The 14,495-nt window shown below is 37.7% G+C and overlaps 1 protein-coding gene across 1 annotated transcript in view; it reads right to left on the bottom strand.

Moving 5' to 3' along the window:
* The window catches only part of SERGEF (secretion regulating guanine nucleotide exchange factor), a 282,000-nt gene that overhangs the window by 214,615 nt on the left and 52,890 nt on the right, over window positions 1-14,495 (bottom strand). Inside the window, exon 10 of the mRNA XM_044681806.1 lies at window positions 6,806-6,969. Coding sequence (XP_044537741.1) covers window positions 6,806-6,969 — 164 coding nt within the window. The remainder of the gene's footprint in view (window positions 1-6,805; window positions 6,970-14,495) is intronic.

Genomic DNA, 14,495 nt, shown 5'->3' with positions numbered 1-14,495 from the left:
TCCAGAGCCTGTGTCTAATTCGCTGGAGCTTCCTCCTCTTATTCTATTTTGTGATAATTAGATTAAGTCTACACTACCCATCTTTAGATTTATTCACCAAAGGTGAGAACACTTCTAATTCTGGGAGGTCCATAACCCACGTGTGCTAGAGTGGGTGAGGAATCAGAATCAACTGACTGCCCCCTAGGCAGTACTATGAGAATCATCTATTGTGACTGGACATGCAAATTAGGAGGAAGGCACAGGAAGTGATGCATAAGTGACCCCTTTAAAAAGAGGGAGTTGAGTGAGTAAGAGTCTTTGGTGGAAGAGAGAGTCTGGTGATGGACCTTTTTTGGTTCATGGAAGAGTGTTGGAATGCTGAGACCCTGGTGAGACTACTTTAAATATCTTCTTTGAATTCCACGTGGTGAGTTTAAAGACTGGCTGAATCTTCCTGAACTTCTCTTAAGGAACTTTCTTAATAGAGGGCCTCTGGCCCTCTGACTCTCGGCTGAGGGTTAATTAAGATCTACCTGGAATAATTAGAGGATCATAGTAAAATACCTACTGGGTTAGATTCTTATTCCTTATTTTCTCTCTCTCTTCTTAATTGTAAATATACTTCCATAAAAGTCAATTTTGACTTGAGATTATTCTTATTTAAGGACTAATAATAGTTCAATCCTCTGGCTACCATCTTTTATTATATTGAACCCAAAAAAAACCCTTCTCCCCCTAATAATTTCATTTGCTCTTTTTTCACTTCCTGGAAAAAAGCTGTCAATTGTCATTTCTTTTCTCTTTTTCTGTTGTTTACCCATATTTTTTCCTTCTCTGTTCTGCTAGTTTAATCAGATGGATTTAATGAGCTTTGATGAAAGACTGCCATCTGAAGACTTCTTGTCTATCCAAGTAGTGGGAATAAACCTGGATTAGTCTGTATTGTTTAATGTGCCCTGAGGCTAAAAACTCAAAGTGGGGGAACAAGATGGAGGTTTTTTGCTGAGCTGTCCAGCAATAGGTCTCTCTGCTCTGTCCTGCTTTTATACCTAGTTTTCTTTCCTCTTTTTGTTTTCTATCTCCATGTGATAAAGGCTGTAGGTCTGAAGTTTTGCTACATCTAAGCCGCAATCTTTGCAGTGTTTTTGCTGTGTTTCTCTGGTTTTCTCCTCCAGCCACCTCCCTGGTGCCTGTGTTCAACTCCCTGAGTCCAGCGCCAACAAATTCCTCTCTCTGGGCAGGTGCAACCTGCACCCCTGGAGATTTCAGGGGCTGCTGGAGATTCCACACAGCCTGTGAGGGAGGGGTCCTGGGATTCCCCTTCTATACGCTTGTACCCAACAGTTCAAGAATTCAAGCTTTTTTCTCGGCATTAAGCTGTCCAGTAGGATCCCTCTGCTCTGTCCTGTTGTTAGGTTTGATCCTCTTTCTTCTCAAAGAACATGGTTTTCTATCTTGGTGTGGAAAGGGTGTGGAGGTTTTAAGATTTGCTCCATCTAAGCTGCCATCTTCCCAGAATCCTCCAGAAATCTCCAAGTGGATTTATAAAGAAATTCTATCAAATATTTAAAGAGTAAATAATATGTATGCCATATAACAATCACAAAACTAGAAGGAAAAAGCACTTTATCAAATTCCAGCTTTAAGAGTAATATGGTTCTGGCATCCAAACCAGAGAGAGATAAGCAAAAAAAGAAAAAAAAAGAAAACTATAAATCAATAACACTAATTAATATTTTGAAACTTCAAATAATCTACTATCTCTAATCAATATGGTTATTTCTTCTAATAGTCCATATCTGAGTCCACCCATGCCTTCTCATCCTATTTAAAGTCTTGTCTTGTCCACTTCCTCCTATAAATTTTCTCTAGAGAACCACTGAATGTTCAGGTGACCTGCCTCTAGATCTCATGGCATGGTATACATACCAACTCTACCATGCAGTTTCTACTGGTTATCCTTCATTCTTACTACATGACTAGTATTACATGACTCGTAAAAATACCTTTAGAAATGGTGAAACATAACTAATGAATATTGATGCAAAAAAATAAATAAAATATTAGCAAAGTCTACAGAAATATATTAAAAAATTATTCACTGTAACCATGTTGGATTTCTTCCCAGGATGGTTCAATATTAGAAAAACAATTCATGTGATTAATCATGTTAATAACAAAAATCCCATAATTACATCTCTAAACAAAAACTCTTCAATAAAAATAGCATTTACTTATTATAAAATGTTAAAAATCATAGGAATAAAGAAATTGTTCCTTAATATTGTCAAAAAACTTCTATCTAAAACCAAAGGCAAGCATTATTTACAATGGAGAAACCCTGGAAACATCACCATTAAAACTGGGGTGAAGCAAAGATTCTCACAGTCTCTACTGTTATTTGATATGGCACTAGAAATGTTAACAATAGCAATAAGACAAGAAAAGGAAATTAAGAGAATTAGCATAGGCAAAAAGGGAAAGATTCTTTTTATTTACAGATAACATCATTATTAGAGAACTCACAAAAAAAGCTAATATAGCATGATCCAAAATAAACTCACAAAAATATTAAGCTTTCTACATACTACCAACAAAATCCAGTAAAAAGAGTTATGATAGATGTTATGGATAAAAAGGGGGGTACACTAAAGTTCAGGGTGATCTCCTTCCCTTGCTGAGTGATGGAGGGGTAAAAGATGATTGAGGTGATAGGAGAGGAATGAAAGGGATTGCTGAGTTTAGGGAGGAATGGACAAGGCAGTGTTAGGATGGTAAGGGTAGAGGGTGAGGTGTTCAGGAGAGGCAGCTAACCCAGGCTAGACACTCAAGCTAGAGACAGAGGATACTGGGGTAATAGGTTGAACCCTTCCAGGCAGGAAAGGTACTTTTACAGACACAAGGAATAGGGCCAGACAGAAGTGGTTTGAATCTAACTTGAGGGCTTTCTTGTTTCTCAAGTCCTCAAAGGAGGAATCACAAGGCTCCTGCCTGTCAGTGAAATTGAAGGGATTCAGGAGGAAGCGTTGGGCAACTACTTTCTCCCAAGATGGATGCCTCCAGTTTCCCTCAGTAAATAAAAGAGAATTATTCCTTTCCCCTTCACCCTTGCCTAATTTCTTCAACACAAAGATTCTCCAGAGGGTTTGATTAGGTAACCAAGGGTTTTATTAATGTTTCAGGATTGGTCTGGAAGGAGAGAAAGGTTTGGGATTTCTGACAGCCACTAGGGAGAAGCTCAAGATGGGGGAGGGTCTCAGGAATGGGTTAGACTGAGAGAGAACCTGCTCTCTCAGCCTGGGAAGATTTGGCTGCTTTAAGGTAGAGGGTATACTCAAGGGATAATTTGAATTCAAGGATGTCCTACTTGCCTATTGGGGAAAACTAAACCTACAAAGTCCTTTTACTAAAAACCCAAAATCCACCCTGCCTCCCAGAGCCCCAGAAAGACAGGCAAGGAAACAGGGAAAATAATATGGAAAAGGTCAGATAGAGGTCCAGAGAAATTAGCTAGGTACAAATTGTCCAAAAACAAGGCACAGCCCAAAGCAAACCTAAAGCCAAATAGAGATCTGGTTGATCCTTCTGCTCTGTTCAAGCCTCAGGGACCCACTGAAATCTTTCAGAATTCTAAGGCTTCCACCTGCCAGAAGTTTTCAGTTGGCCCCCTGCAAGAGCAAAAACCTCTCTCTTGCATCTTTTGCATTACATAGAACAGTCCCCCTAAAATAGCAACAGGATATATCATTCCTGAAAATGTGCCAGGACACACATACATATACACATATGCACATGCACATATACACACTGTTATGAGGAAGAGTATAGATATTTTCAGTAAATATCTATACTCTTCCTTATAACAACACACATGCACACATACATAACACAGATTTTATATTCATTCAATAATGTTTATAGAACTAAAAGCATGTTCATGATCAGGTCAAACTAGTATAGTAAAAATGATAAGACTACCTTTGTTATCTTACAGATGTCTTGATATACCTATCAAATTATTCTGCCTTATAGAATTAAGCAAAAAAAAAAAATCATGAGGGGATAATCAGAAAATTTAGTAGAAAAAAGTAAGAAGGAAAGGCACTTGGTACTAGAGGATCTCAAACTACATTACAGAGCAGTAATTATAAAAATTATACAGTGCTGTATTAAAAACTGAAAAATAGATAAATAAGAGATGGGCGGGGGGGGAGGAATGCATATAAACCTAACATTTGACAAGCATTGTTAGGAAAACTGGGAAGAAATCTTATGATTGAATTAGTGTATGTGAAGTGTTTTGGAAACTTTAAAGCTCCATGTAAATATCAACTTCTTGTTGTCATCATTATTATCATTTCATATTCACTAAATTAGCAAAGATGGTAAAACTCATTGTTGGTGAGGCTGTGCAAAGTTAGGCATACTAATTCACTTGTAGTGGAACTGGAAATTAGTTCAACTGTTTTGGGAGGAGGGAATTCTTGAAATTATGCAAGAAAATGTTATGTAGGACACGTATCTTTCTGCTTCACCAACTGTACCAGCCCAGGCTTTACAATCCTTCTTTTTTCATACTTTTTGACATTTTACTCTGACTAAATTACAAATAACTGATAGTAAGAAAAGGCTTTATTTTTACCCCCTAAAAATCCATAGAAGCATACTTTGTAATAACAAAAACATAGAAACAATATATGTGCCCAATAATTGTGAAAGGACTGGACAAATTGCAGTATTTGTATGTAAGGGACAATTACCACACTTTTCAGAATAGCAAACAAGAAGAATTCAGAAATACAGGAAGACTTTTATAAAATTATGTAGAGAAAACAAAGTAGAACCAAAATAACAATATCCCCAATGACTATGACCAGCTAAATAGGGAGATTATTAATAAGGCAACAAAGTTAAGTCATATGAAACAATCTTGTTGCCATCCTGTCCAAGTTAAAGGATCCATCCTCCCTTTAGAGTAACAATTGGTTAACTCTAAAAGTGGAAAGTGTCGGTCAATGAACATTTATTAGAGAGACCTATTATGTGTCAAACAATGTACTAATATAGTTACAATCACTCTATTAAGCAGGGTCATTTCAATGTCTTTTGAGAATATACCTGATTATCAGAGTTATCACTTTATCACACATATATAAAAGATAATGGTTTACTTGCTGAAAGTTCAGTGACTGATCTCTCTTTTTCTTTGTTCTCCCTAAGAAAGGAAACACACACACACACACACACACACACACACACACACACACACACACACACACACACACATATATATATATTATCAAGCAAAGGACATACATCAGGGATTGAATGAATCTTAATAAAAAATTTGTTTAAAGAGAATATACCTGAGCTGAAAGGAGTAGAGGAGAGAGGGGAAATGGGAGAAAATTGTTTTATATCAAATGTAAAAGTCACACTTTGCTTTCATCTTAGAAAAACATCTCCTTCCTCCCTTGGTTCTTAACCTAGGAGCCATGAACTAAAAGAAAAAAAATCTTACCTTATATTACCTTATAGTTTATTACCTTCTATAATGACCTTATATTCTAATATCTTAGAATCAATATTAAGTATCAGTTCCAAGGCAGAAGAATGGTAAAAGCCAGGCAATTGGGGTTAAGTGACTTGCCCAGGGTCACCCAGCTAGGAAGTATCTGAGATCAAATTTGAATCCAGGACCTTCTGAATCCAGGCCTGGCTCTCTAGCCACTGAGCCAACTAGCTGCCTCCATAAACTTATTTTTAAAAATAATTTGATAGCTATTTCAATAAAGGCTTCCTTTATAATCTTATGCATTTTATTTTATTTGTCCTTTAAAAGCATTATTCTGAGGAATTTGTGAACCTCACCAGATTCTCACACACATACAAAAAAAGGTGAAGAATCTGACCTACCCTGATCTGAATATTATTCAGGAGGAAGGAGGGCTGAGGAGGAGAGGAAGAGGAAGAAGGATTGTAAAGCCTGGGCTGGGACAGTTGGTGAAGCAGAAAGATACGTGTCCTACATAAGCCAGAGAGGAGCCAGGTCAGGCCTCCTGGGTGAGAAAATCTTCTAAGTAGGAAAAGAATTGTAATTAGTCTGATGGTAATTGCAGAAAGATTGCTGGCTTATTAATTTTTTCAACAGGCTTGGAATACAGATTGAGTCACTCCATTAAGCCACCTTGGGCTCAGAGGTACAGGCTGCCCTAACACGGCTAGGACACAGCCTCAGGGTGTGAGTATGCGTGTGCGAGTGCGTGTGCATGTGTGTGTGTGTGTGTGTGTGTGTGTGTGTGTGTGGTATTGTTAAGGCAGGAATAAAACAAAGACTACTCACAAAATTCAATCCAAGGGGAAAGGAACAAGCCCACCAGAAACAGACAAGTGGAATCAGAGAGGAAGCTATGGAAAGAGGCAATTTCCTTCTCATGAGAGGATGGGAAAGATCAGAAGACAAGGTTGCCAAAGAGCATCCAAAGGAAATCCCAATAATCAAAGACCTTCAGAGCTGGGGGAGAGCTCAGGAACCATTTAGGTCCATCCTTTCCTAGTATTTTGCAGAAGAGAAAACTAGATGTCCAGAAAAGGGGAGGGATGAGTCCAGGGTAAAAAAACCAAACCTCAAACCCCTGTGTATGGCCTGAGAACAGCATTCTTTATTTCTCTACTGCACCATTGGGTGGCTCCCCACAGCCTGGTCTATACTGGCCAAATCTTATTACCCCATGACTGAAAGACCAAGACAGCCTCTCAGGTCCATTACCCCTCTCCAATCCAAAGAGATTTATTCAATGAAAATTCATCTTTAAAAACTCACCTGAGTTGCTCCTATTAAGGAAGGAAGGGAAGAAGGCATGGTGGTCAGCACTCTTGTGCAGGATGGGGGTAATTCATGTTCTCCTTTACATCTCTGGTCCACCTCCATTTTTCTCCCAAGTTGACCATAGTCAGCACGGCCCCAGGTAAACACCTTGCCAGTCCCTAAATGCAAATATTTTAATTTAATTAATGTATTTATTTTAAGTTAATTAATTAAATTAATGATGATAAATAAAATGAAAGTGATTAAATAAAATAATTAAAGTAATTAAAGTTAAGGATAGCTAATTCCATAGTCACAATAGTATATTTTAACAATAACTCATAACAAAACTCCCATTTCTAATGCTCTTAAGAGCTTAGTGAGTATTTCCCTCAAAACCACTCAGTGAAGTCAGTGATGCAAACAGGTGGCCTAGTGGATAGGGTGTGGGAGTTGGGAATAAGGAATCTGAGTTCAAATCCTGCCTTAAACACTTACTGGCCATGTGACCATGGGCATGTCACTTAATCCTGTTGTGTAGAAAATGTTGTATCCTAGGACTACATTCCCCAGAATTCCTTTGAATATTTCCCAGAATTCCTTTTTTCTCTCCACCAAGTTGCAAGCTCACATTTTGTATCTAGCTGTGTGTAACTCCACCTCTAAGGCTCTATTCCCACATGCACAGGCTGGGAAGGCTAGCTTTACTTGGGTTTTGACTTTTGTCTTTTTATTCCTTTTACTTCAAGTTATTATTAGTAAATTTTATAAAATATAATACTTGGAATATTTGGATGTTAATTTTTAGTCTTATACTGTTTACCTCAATTTCCTCATCTATAAAACGATCTAGAGAAGGAAATATCAAACAACTCCAGTATCTTTGGCCAAGAAAATCCCAAATAGGGTCACAAAGAGTTAAACTCAACTGAAACAAGTCAACAACAAACTGCATGAAATAAAAGTACTTACAGGACTGTCAGAAAGATCAATTGAAATAATAATTTTGTAGACCTTGAAGCACTGTATAAGTGCTAGTTATTATTATTATTGACTTTTACCTTCTGTTTTAGAATAGATTCAAAGAATTGGTTCCAAGGCAGAAGAATGGTAAGGGCTAGGCAATCATGGTTAAGTGACTTATCCTAGGAAGGGTCTGGGGTCAAATTTGAATCCAGGTTCTCTTGAATCAAAGCTTGGCTCTCCACCCTCTGAGTCATCTAGAGGGTCTAGCTATCACTCTAGAAGTATTATGGCCCTTGTTTTATTGATTAGAGAAGTGAGATTCATTGATTGTTAATTATTATTAATCAATAATTAGTTAAATAATTATTGATTAAATTAATTAAATGAATCAGGATTCTTGGGATCATTGACGTAAAGCTAAAAGATACCTCATAGATAAGATCAATTCCTCATTATACAGATCAGGAAACTGAGGCCCCAAGAGGTTGTTGGGAGGATGAAATGAAACACTAGATGTAAGCTCATTAAGGCTAAGACTATATCCTCCCTAATGCAGCTCAGAGTCACAGGCTCAGATTTAGAGCTAGGTCAAGTCCCAAATCCTCATTTTGCAAATAAGGAAACTGAGGCCCAGAAAACTGAAGTGACTTGCTTACAGTTACTAAAAGATAGGGGCAGGAACTGAACCAAGGTCTTTCAACCCAAGATTGAGTCCTCTTTCCTTTATTCCACTTGCAGAAACATGAAAAGAACCATCCTCAAGCAGAGGTCTTTTTAGGGTCTTCCTCTTGCCACCAGCACCCCCATCACCCTTCTCAGATGACTCACACCTTCCCATAGGCTGCTATCCAGCAGCTCCCTACAAGCCTGGCCCTTTCTCCCTCAGAATGGGCCATACCTCAGGGCCTCACTCTATGTTTGCCTATTAATTAATGCTGGACAAGAGCTATGGAATTCCCCTCTCCCGAGGAACATGCATAAACTAGAGACCAAAGGAGGTAACTTAACTGAGCTGGCAACAGGCAAAGAGGGAACAGTGGTGGTATCCTTAGGCAGGAGTGCTTTACATAATACTATGTCATGCAATTCTGCATAGCAGCTGAATGGTGTAGTGAATGGCACACAGAGATCGGAGTTAGGAAGACCTGAGTTCGAATATGACATGAGAGGCTTAGTAGGTATGTGAACCTCCCTGAGCATGTCACTTTACTGCTGTCTGCCTCAGTTTCCTCAACTGCCAAATGGATATAGGATAGCACTTACTTTCTGAGAATCAAATTATGAGAATCAAATGAGAAAAAAAAATTTTTAACTCTTACCACAGAGCCTAGCAGTTGGTAAACACTTAATTCCCATTTGTTTCTTTCATTCTTCCTCCTTTCTTCATTTCTCTTGTCTCCCTTTTCTTTTCTTCCTCCCCTTTTCTTCCTTTCTTTCCTTCCTTCTTTTCCCTTCCCTTCTTTTCCCTTCCCTCCCTTTCCCTTCCCTTCCTTTCCCTTCCCTTCCCTTTCCTTTTCTTCTCTTCCTCCTTCTTTTATTCCTTCCCGCTTGTCTGCCTGAATAGCTATTCTAACATCCCGAGTACAGCATCAATTGATATTTGATGAAGATGGAAAGCCCCTTCTTTCCCCCAACAATGAGCAACATGGAGAATCCCTGAATGCATTCCGTTCCACATTTGTTTTTCCAACAGAAACGCAAACCCTGATGAGGCACAGATTATTAACAGATTTGCTGCAATCAATATGCATGACCATGTGCCCTGCATAAATTCTTTATACATATTTGTTTGAACAAAGAAAACCTTTGCATAAGAGACAAAACATAAAGTAATGCATATTAAATTCTCCAAAGATCTCCTACATTCTTGGTGTTTGGTATCAAAGCTTCATCTGGCCCCACATCTAACATATGGTTTGTAGCTTCTTCGAGGAAGGCATCTGTTGAACCAACCGAAATGATGGTGAAACGTCCGAAAGCAGCCTCCAATGTGGGTTTGCCTATTGGCACTTCACTTCTTCCTCCATCCATTTAGCAAGCATACACCAAGAACCTACCATGTTCGAGGCTCTGGCTTGGGCACAGAAAAGAGGGATACCAAAACATACAAGACTTTGTTCTAGGGGAGCTACTGTCTTGGGGAGGCAGGCCTTACACATGTCTGTGAAAAGTAAAATCAATCAACACTTGGGCAACAAGTATTTATGGAGTGACTACTGTGAACCAAGTACTGCACTAAGTGTTAGAGATACAGTGAAAGGCATAAAAGTCACTCCCCTCGAGAAACTCATATTCAAATGGAGGAGACAACTTAGAAATAATTATATGCATACAAGATATATTTGTATGTATGTGTGTGTGTGTGTTATTGAAAAAGAGAGAGACAGGTTCAAGTGTAAAAAGGGGTGATGGGGTGGTTAGTCTCAGGGAGAAGGCACTAGTAATGTGTGGTCATAGAATGTCAAGAGACAGAAGGCTCTGATCCAATTAGTCCAACTTCCTGCATTTTACAAATTAGGAAAATTAGCCCTTAATTCAGAAAGAGTTATTAAGGATGTACTTCATGAAAAGTTCGGGGCTGAGCAGGGGGGTGAAATTTGTGGGGAGGGATAGATTTTTATTTTTGTGTGTTTCAATGGCAGTTGAGAAGTTGCTTGGCACAGAAAATAGCTTCAGAGGTAGGAGGATCTGGATTCAAGTCTGCCTCTGACATATACTGACTATATAGCCTACTCATCTAATTCTTTAGTACCTTAACAAATCTCTGTAAATTGCAGAAGAGTGACTGATCTGCACTAGAGAACAGAACCCCCCACACCAAAGACAAATAATCCAGGTCTGAATCCTCCAAAATTAAAGGGACATAGTCTTTAACCGTAAAAGACTTTACATCTGGAAGGTGGGGGGAGTGGTGGCACAGAGAATTAAATGTCCCATGGTTACAGATAATTAAAGTACAAGGTGGTGTTTGATAGGGAGTTTATGGAAAAGTGATACAAAGGTCTTTAAGAAAATTTGAAGATTATTTATCAATTTGATTCAAGTACCTCAAATTCCCAGGACCTCTGATCTGGAAGGGATACTTTCCAAAAGTCAGCCATATCTAAGCAGGAAATTCCTCCACAAAATCCCCAAATGGTTACCCAGCCTCCAGTTCAAAACAACAACAGAAAAGATGTCACAAGTCCACCAACTGCCAGATGACTGGTTCAGACTTTTAACACAGTGCCTAGAATATAGTAGGTGCTTAATAAATGTTTCTTGATTGACTGCTTGATCTTAAGTGCTATGGATCGTAGGAACATCGATTTAGAGCAGGGAATTATCTCAGAGGCTGTCTGGTCAAACACACTTATTGTACACATGAAGAAACAGAGGTTCAGGGAAGCTAAGTGACTTAGCCCCAGTGACACAGGCAGTAAGTGGCAAGGCTAAGATTTGAACTGAGGTTCTATTAACATCAAATCAAGCACTTCAAGTTTATCTATCATTCATTCCACTGTCTTTAGGAGGTCAGAAAGGAGAAAGTCACTAGAGCCTGGACAGGTTTCATGGGGGAACTGAGACATGAAGAAAGTTTGGAAGGAGAGGGAGGATGGAAACAGGCAAGAAGTTGGAAGGAAGGATTTTGGAGAAGATGAGTGTATACATTTGGCATGAATGGACAAATCTGAAAACAGCAGATATAGCTAGGAAAGATCATCTGGGGCAAGGCTGTGGGGGAAGGTCAGGAGGCAGCATTTCTAAAGATGAATGTTTTGAGGCAGATGTAAGATGTAAGACTAGCAGAATTTCCCAAGTCAACAAGCATGGGTTACTTACTAATTAACAAATGAAAATCTCCCATTGGCTCATATCCTAAGATTAGTTTCCAGTCGATCAGGATGCCTGCCAATCTTCCAAGTATTGTGTGTAATGGACCATATTGTGTCTAGGACTAAACACTAGCTAGTGTGATTTGGAAATTTGGGATTATCATGCAGTAATCTTGGTCTATAAAATAGCTGCTTGAAAATGAAAAAATAAAAAGCACAAAAATGCTATCTACCTCCAAAGAAAGTCTGATGGAATATCATTGCTGACTGAAACATACTTTTCTTTTGCTTTCTCTATTTCTCTCTTTCTCTTTTTTTTTTTGGTCTGTGTTTTCTCTTATATCATGACTAATATGGAAATATGTTTTGCATGGCTGCACATATAAAACCTTTTTGAAATTACTTGCCTTCCTAATAAAAAGGGAAAGGAAGGAAAGAGGGAGAGAATTTGGAATTAAAATTGTTAAAAAAAACAAGCATTAAAATTATTTTATGTATAATTGGAAAAATAAAATATTTGAAAAAATTTTAAAGAAAAATTTTAAAGTAGTAATATTGGAGTTATGAGCTCTCCTATTATATTCCATATCAGTGATTGCCAAAACTTTATTTGACAAAAATAAGTATATCAATGGAATAATTTAAATAAGACCTGGAAGAAAATGTATATAATAGTCTAGTGTTTGATAAATCCAAAGACAATTGGGGAATAGATTTTTTCCCCTCAATAAGATCTCCTAGGAAAACTATGAAGCAGATTGGTGAAAAATGAATTTAGAACAGCATCTGACACCATATAGCACAATAAAGGTCAAATGTATAAACTAGCTAAACATAAGAAATAGAATCACAAAATAGCAGACAAGAATGAAAGGTTGTCTCTTTCACAACTATGAAAATGTGGGGAGAGGAAAGGAGAAAACATGAAGAATGTGTCCAGACACAGGATAAAAAAGAATATAAAAGGCAAAAGAGACCATCTCAATTATATAAAAAAATTTTAAGGGTTTACACACATCAAATCATTGCAATTAGAATTAGGGGGAAAAAAGATACAGACTGGGGGAAATTCTGCATTAAATATCTTAGACAGGAGTATGACATTCCAAAATCTCTTGGGAACTAACACAAATCCATTCAATTAATACATGTTCTCCAAGAGACAAGTGGTCAAAGGATATGAAGTTTTTCAAGAAAAAATGCAAATAGGTTCAGCAAGCATTTGAAAGATTTCTAAATTATTAATAATCAAAGAAATACAAATTAAAATAACTCTGATGTAGCATTTCTTAATATTGTCCAAAATGGGAAAATATGGGAAAAATGTAATGGCCAAGGGTTCTTTGGAAGACAAGCATAATAACACACAACTACCAGGGCTGTGAAGTGGTCCAATCACTAAAGAAAATAATCTGAAATACTGAGTTAAAGTCACTAACCTCATCCATACCCTCCAGTCTCAGAAATCCCACTGCTCCCCAAGAAAGCTAATGTCAGCAATACTCATAAGTTCAAAAATACTTAGAGCAGCATTATTTAATTACAATAAAAAATCTGGAAATAACATATACAACCAATGATAAGGGAACAGCTGAACCAACTATGATTCATGAGTGCAGTGGAATATGATTTTACCATGTGTAAAGAATTCAGAGAAAACAGGAAGATCTATATGAAATAATAAAAACAAAGCAACAAGGTAAATAAGGACAATGGTAAAATGCAACAATACTCAAGTCAATGAAAATAGAAAGTTTTGGAATCAAATCATAAAAATGAAAGCACCTATTGGTCAAAAATCAGAAAGTTACCAAAATAGAGAGTGAGACCGATTATCATCACTCTATTGAGCTATATTGTGTGGAAAATTCACTTGAGATGGGATAGAGTGAAAATAAGGATGAGGACCCTTAACTATTTAGTGGTATTCATTGTTTCTATTGTACCCAAAGGAAAAGTCAATGAAAATTGTTTTAAAAAAAAAAATATATATATATATAAGAATTCTCACATGGGGGAAGCTGGGTGGCTCAATGGATTGAGAGCCAACACTAGAGACGGGAGCTCCTATGTTCAAATTTGGCCTCAGACACTTCCTACCTGTGTGACCCTGGAAAAGTCACTTAACCCCCATTGCCTACCCTTACTGCTCTTCTGTCTTAGAAGCACTATTGCTTCTAAGACAGAAGGTAAAGGTTTAAAAAAAGGATTCTTACACAAGAAATACACTAAAGGAAGATACAGTTTCTTCATTTGACAAGACATTTATTAAGCAGTGCTCTGTGCTTAGAACTGCCTATACCGGTCTTTCCCTCAACAGAGAGTGATAAAATGAACATTGAAATCAAGGCTTTAAAAACCTGCACAAATATGAATTTCAGGCCATTTCCAATCATTGAATCCACAACAGAGAAATTCCCTAAGGCACTATAGAGTATGTTTCAAGCTGAAATCAATTCACGGCCTAAATTCGACAAGTGAATCTTTTTTTCATGGAGTGAAGAATTCGAGGGAAGTCATATAGTATAGAGGGCTAGAGTGGTGGGATTGGAATCAGACAGACTCATGTTCAAATCCTGATTCAAATCCTTTCTAGTTGTGGGACTCTAAGTCATTTAGCCTCTCTGAGACTTAGTTTCCTCATCTATAAAAGGGAAAGGCTAGACTAGCTGTCTTCTAAGTAAGGTCCTTTCCAACTCCAAACCTAAGATCCTCTATTAGCAATATATATAATGGACAAATGAATATTGTACATGAGGTATAGGTGTCAGCTTTAAAAGTGACACGTTTATATAATTGATATTATATTGCTTGCTTTCTCAGTGGGTTGGGGGGAAGGGCTAGAGGGAGGGAGAGAATTTGAAACTCAACATTTTTAAAGATGAATGTTCAAGTATAAAAAAAGGAAGTTACATGGTAGATTT

This window comes from Gracilinanus agilis, chromosome 6, assembly GCF_016433145.1.
Source record: "Gracilinanus agilis isolate LMUSP501 chromosome 6, AgileGrace, whole genome shotgun sequence".
Classification (NCBI taxonomy): domain Eukaryota; kingdom Metazoa; phylum Chordata; class Mammalia; order Didelphimorphia; family Didelphidae; genus Gracilinanus; species Gracilinanus agilis.
Note: the sequence above shows the minus strand (reverse complement) of the source record. Positions and strands in the feature narration are given on the sequence as shown.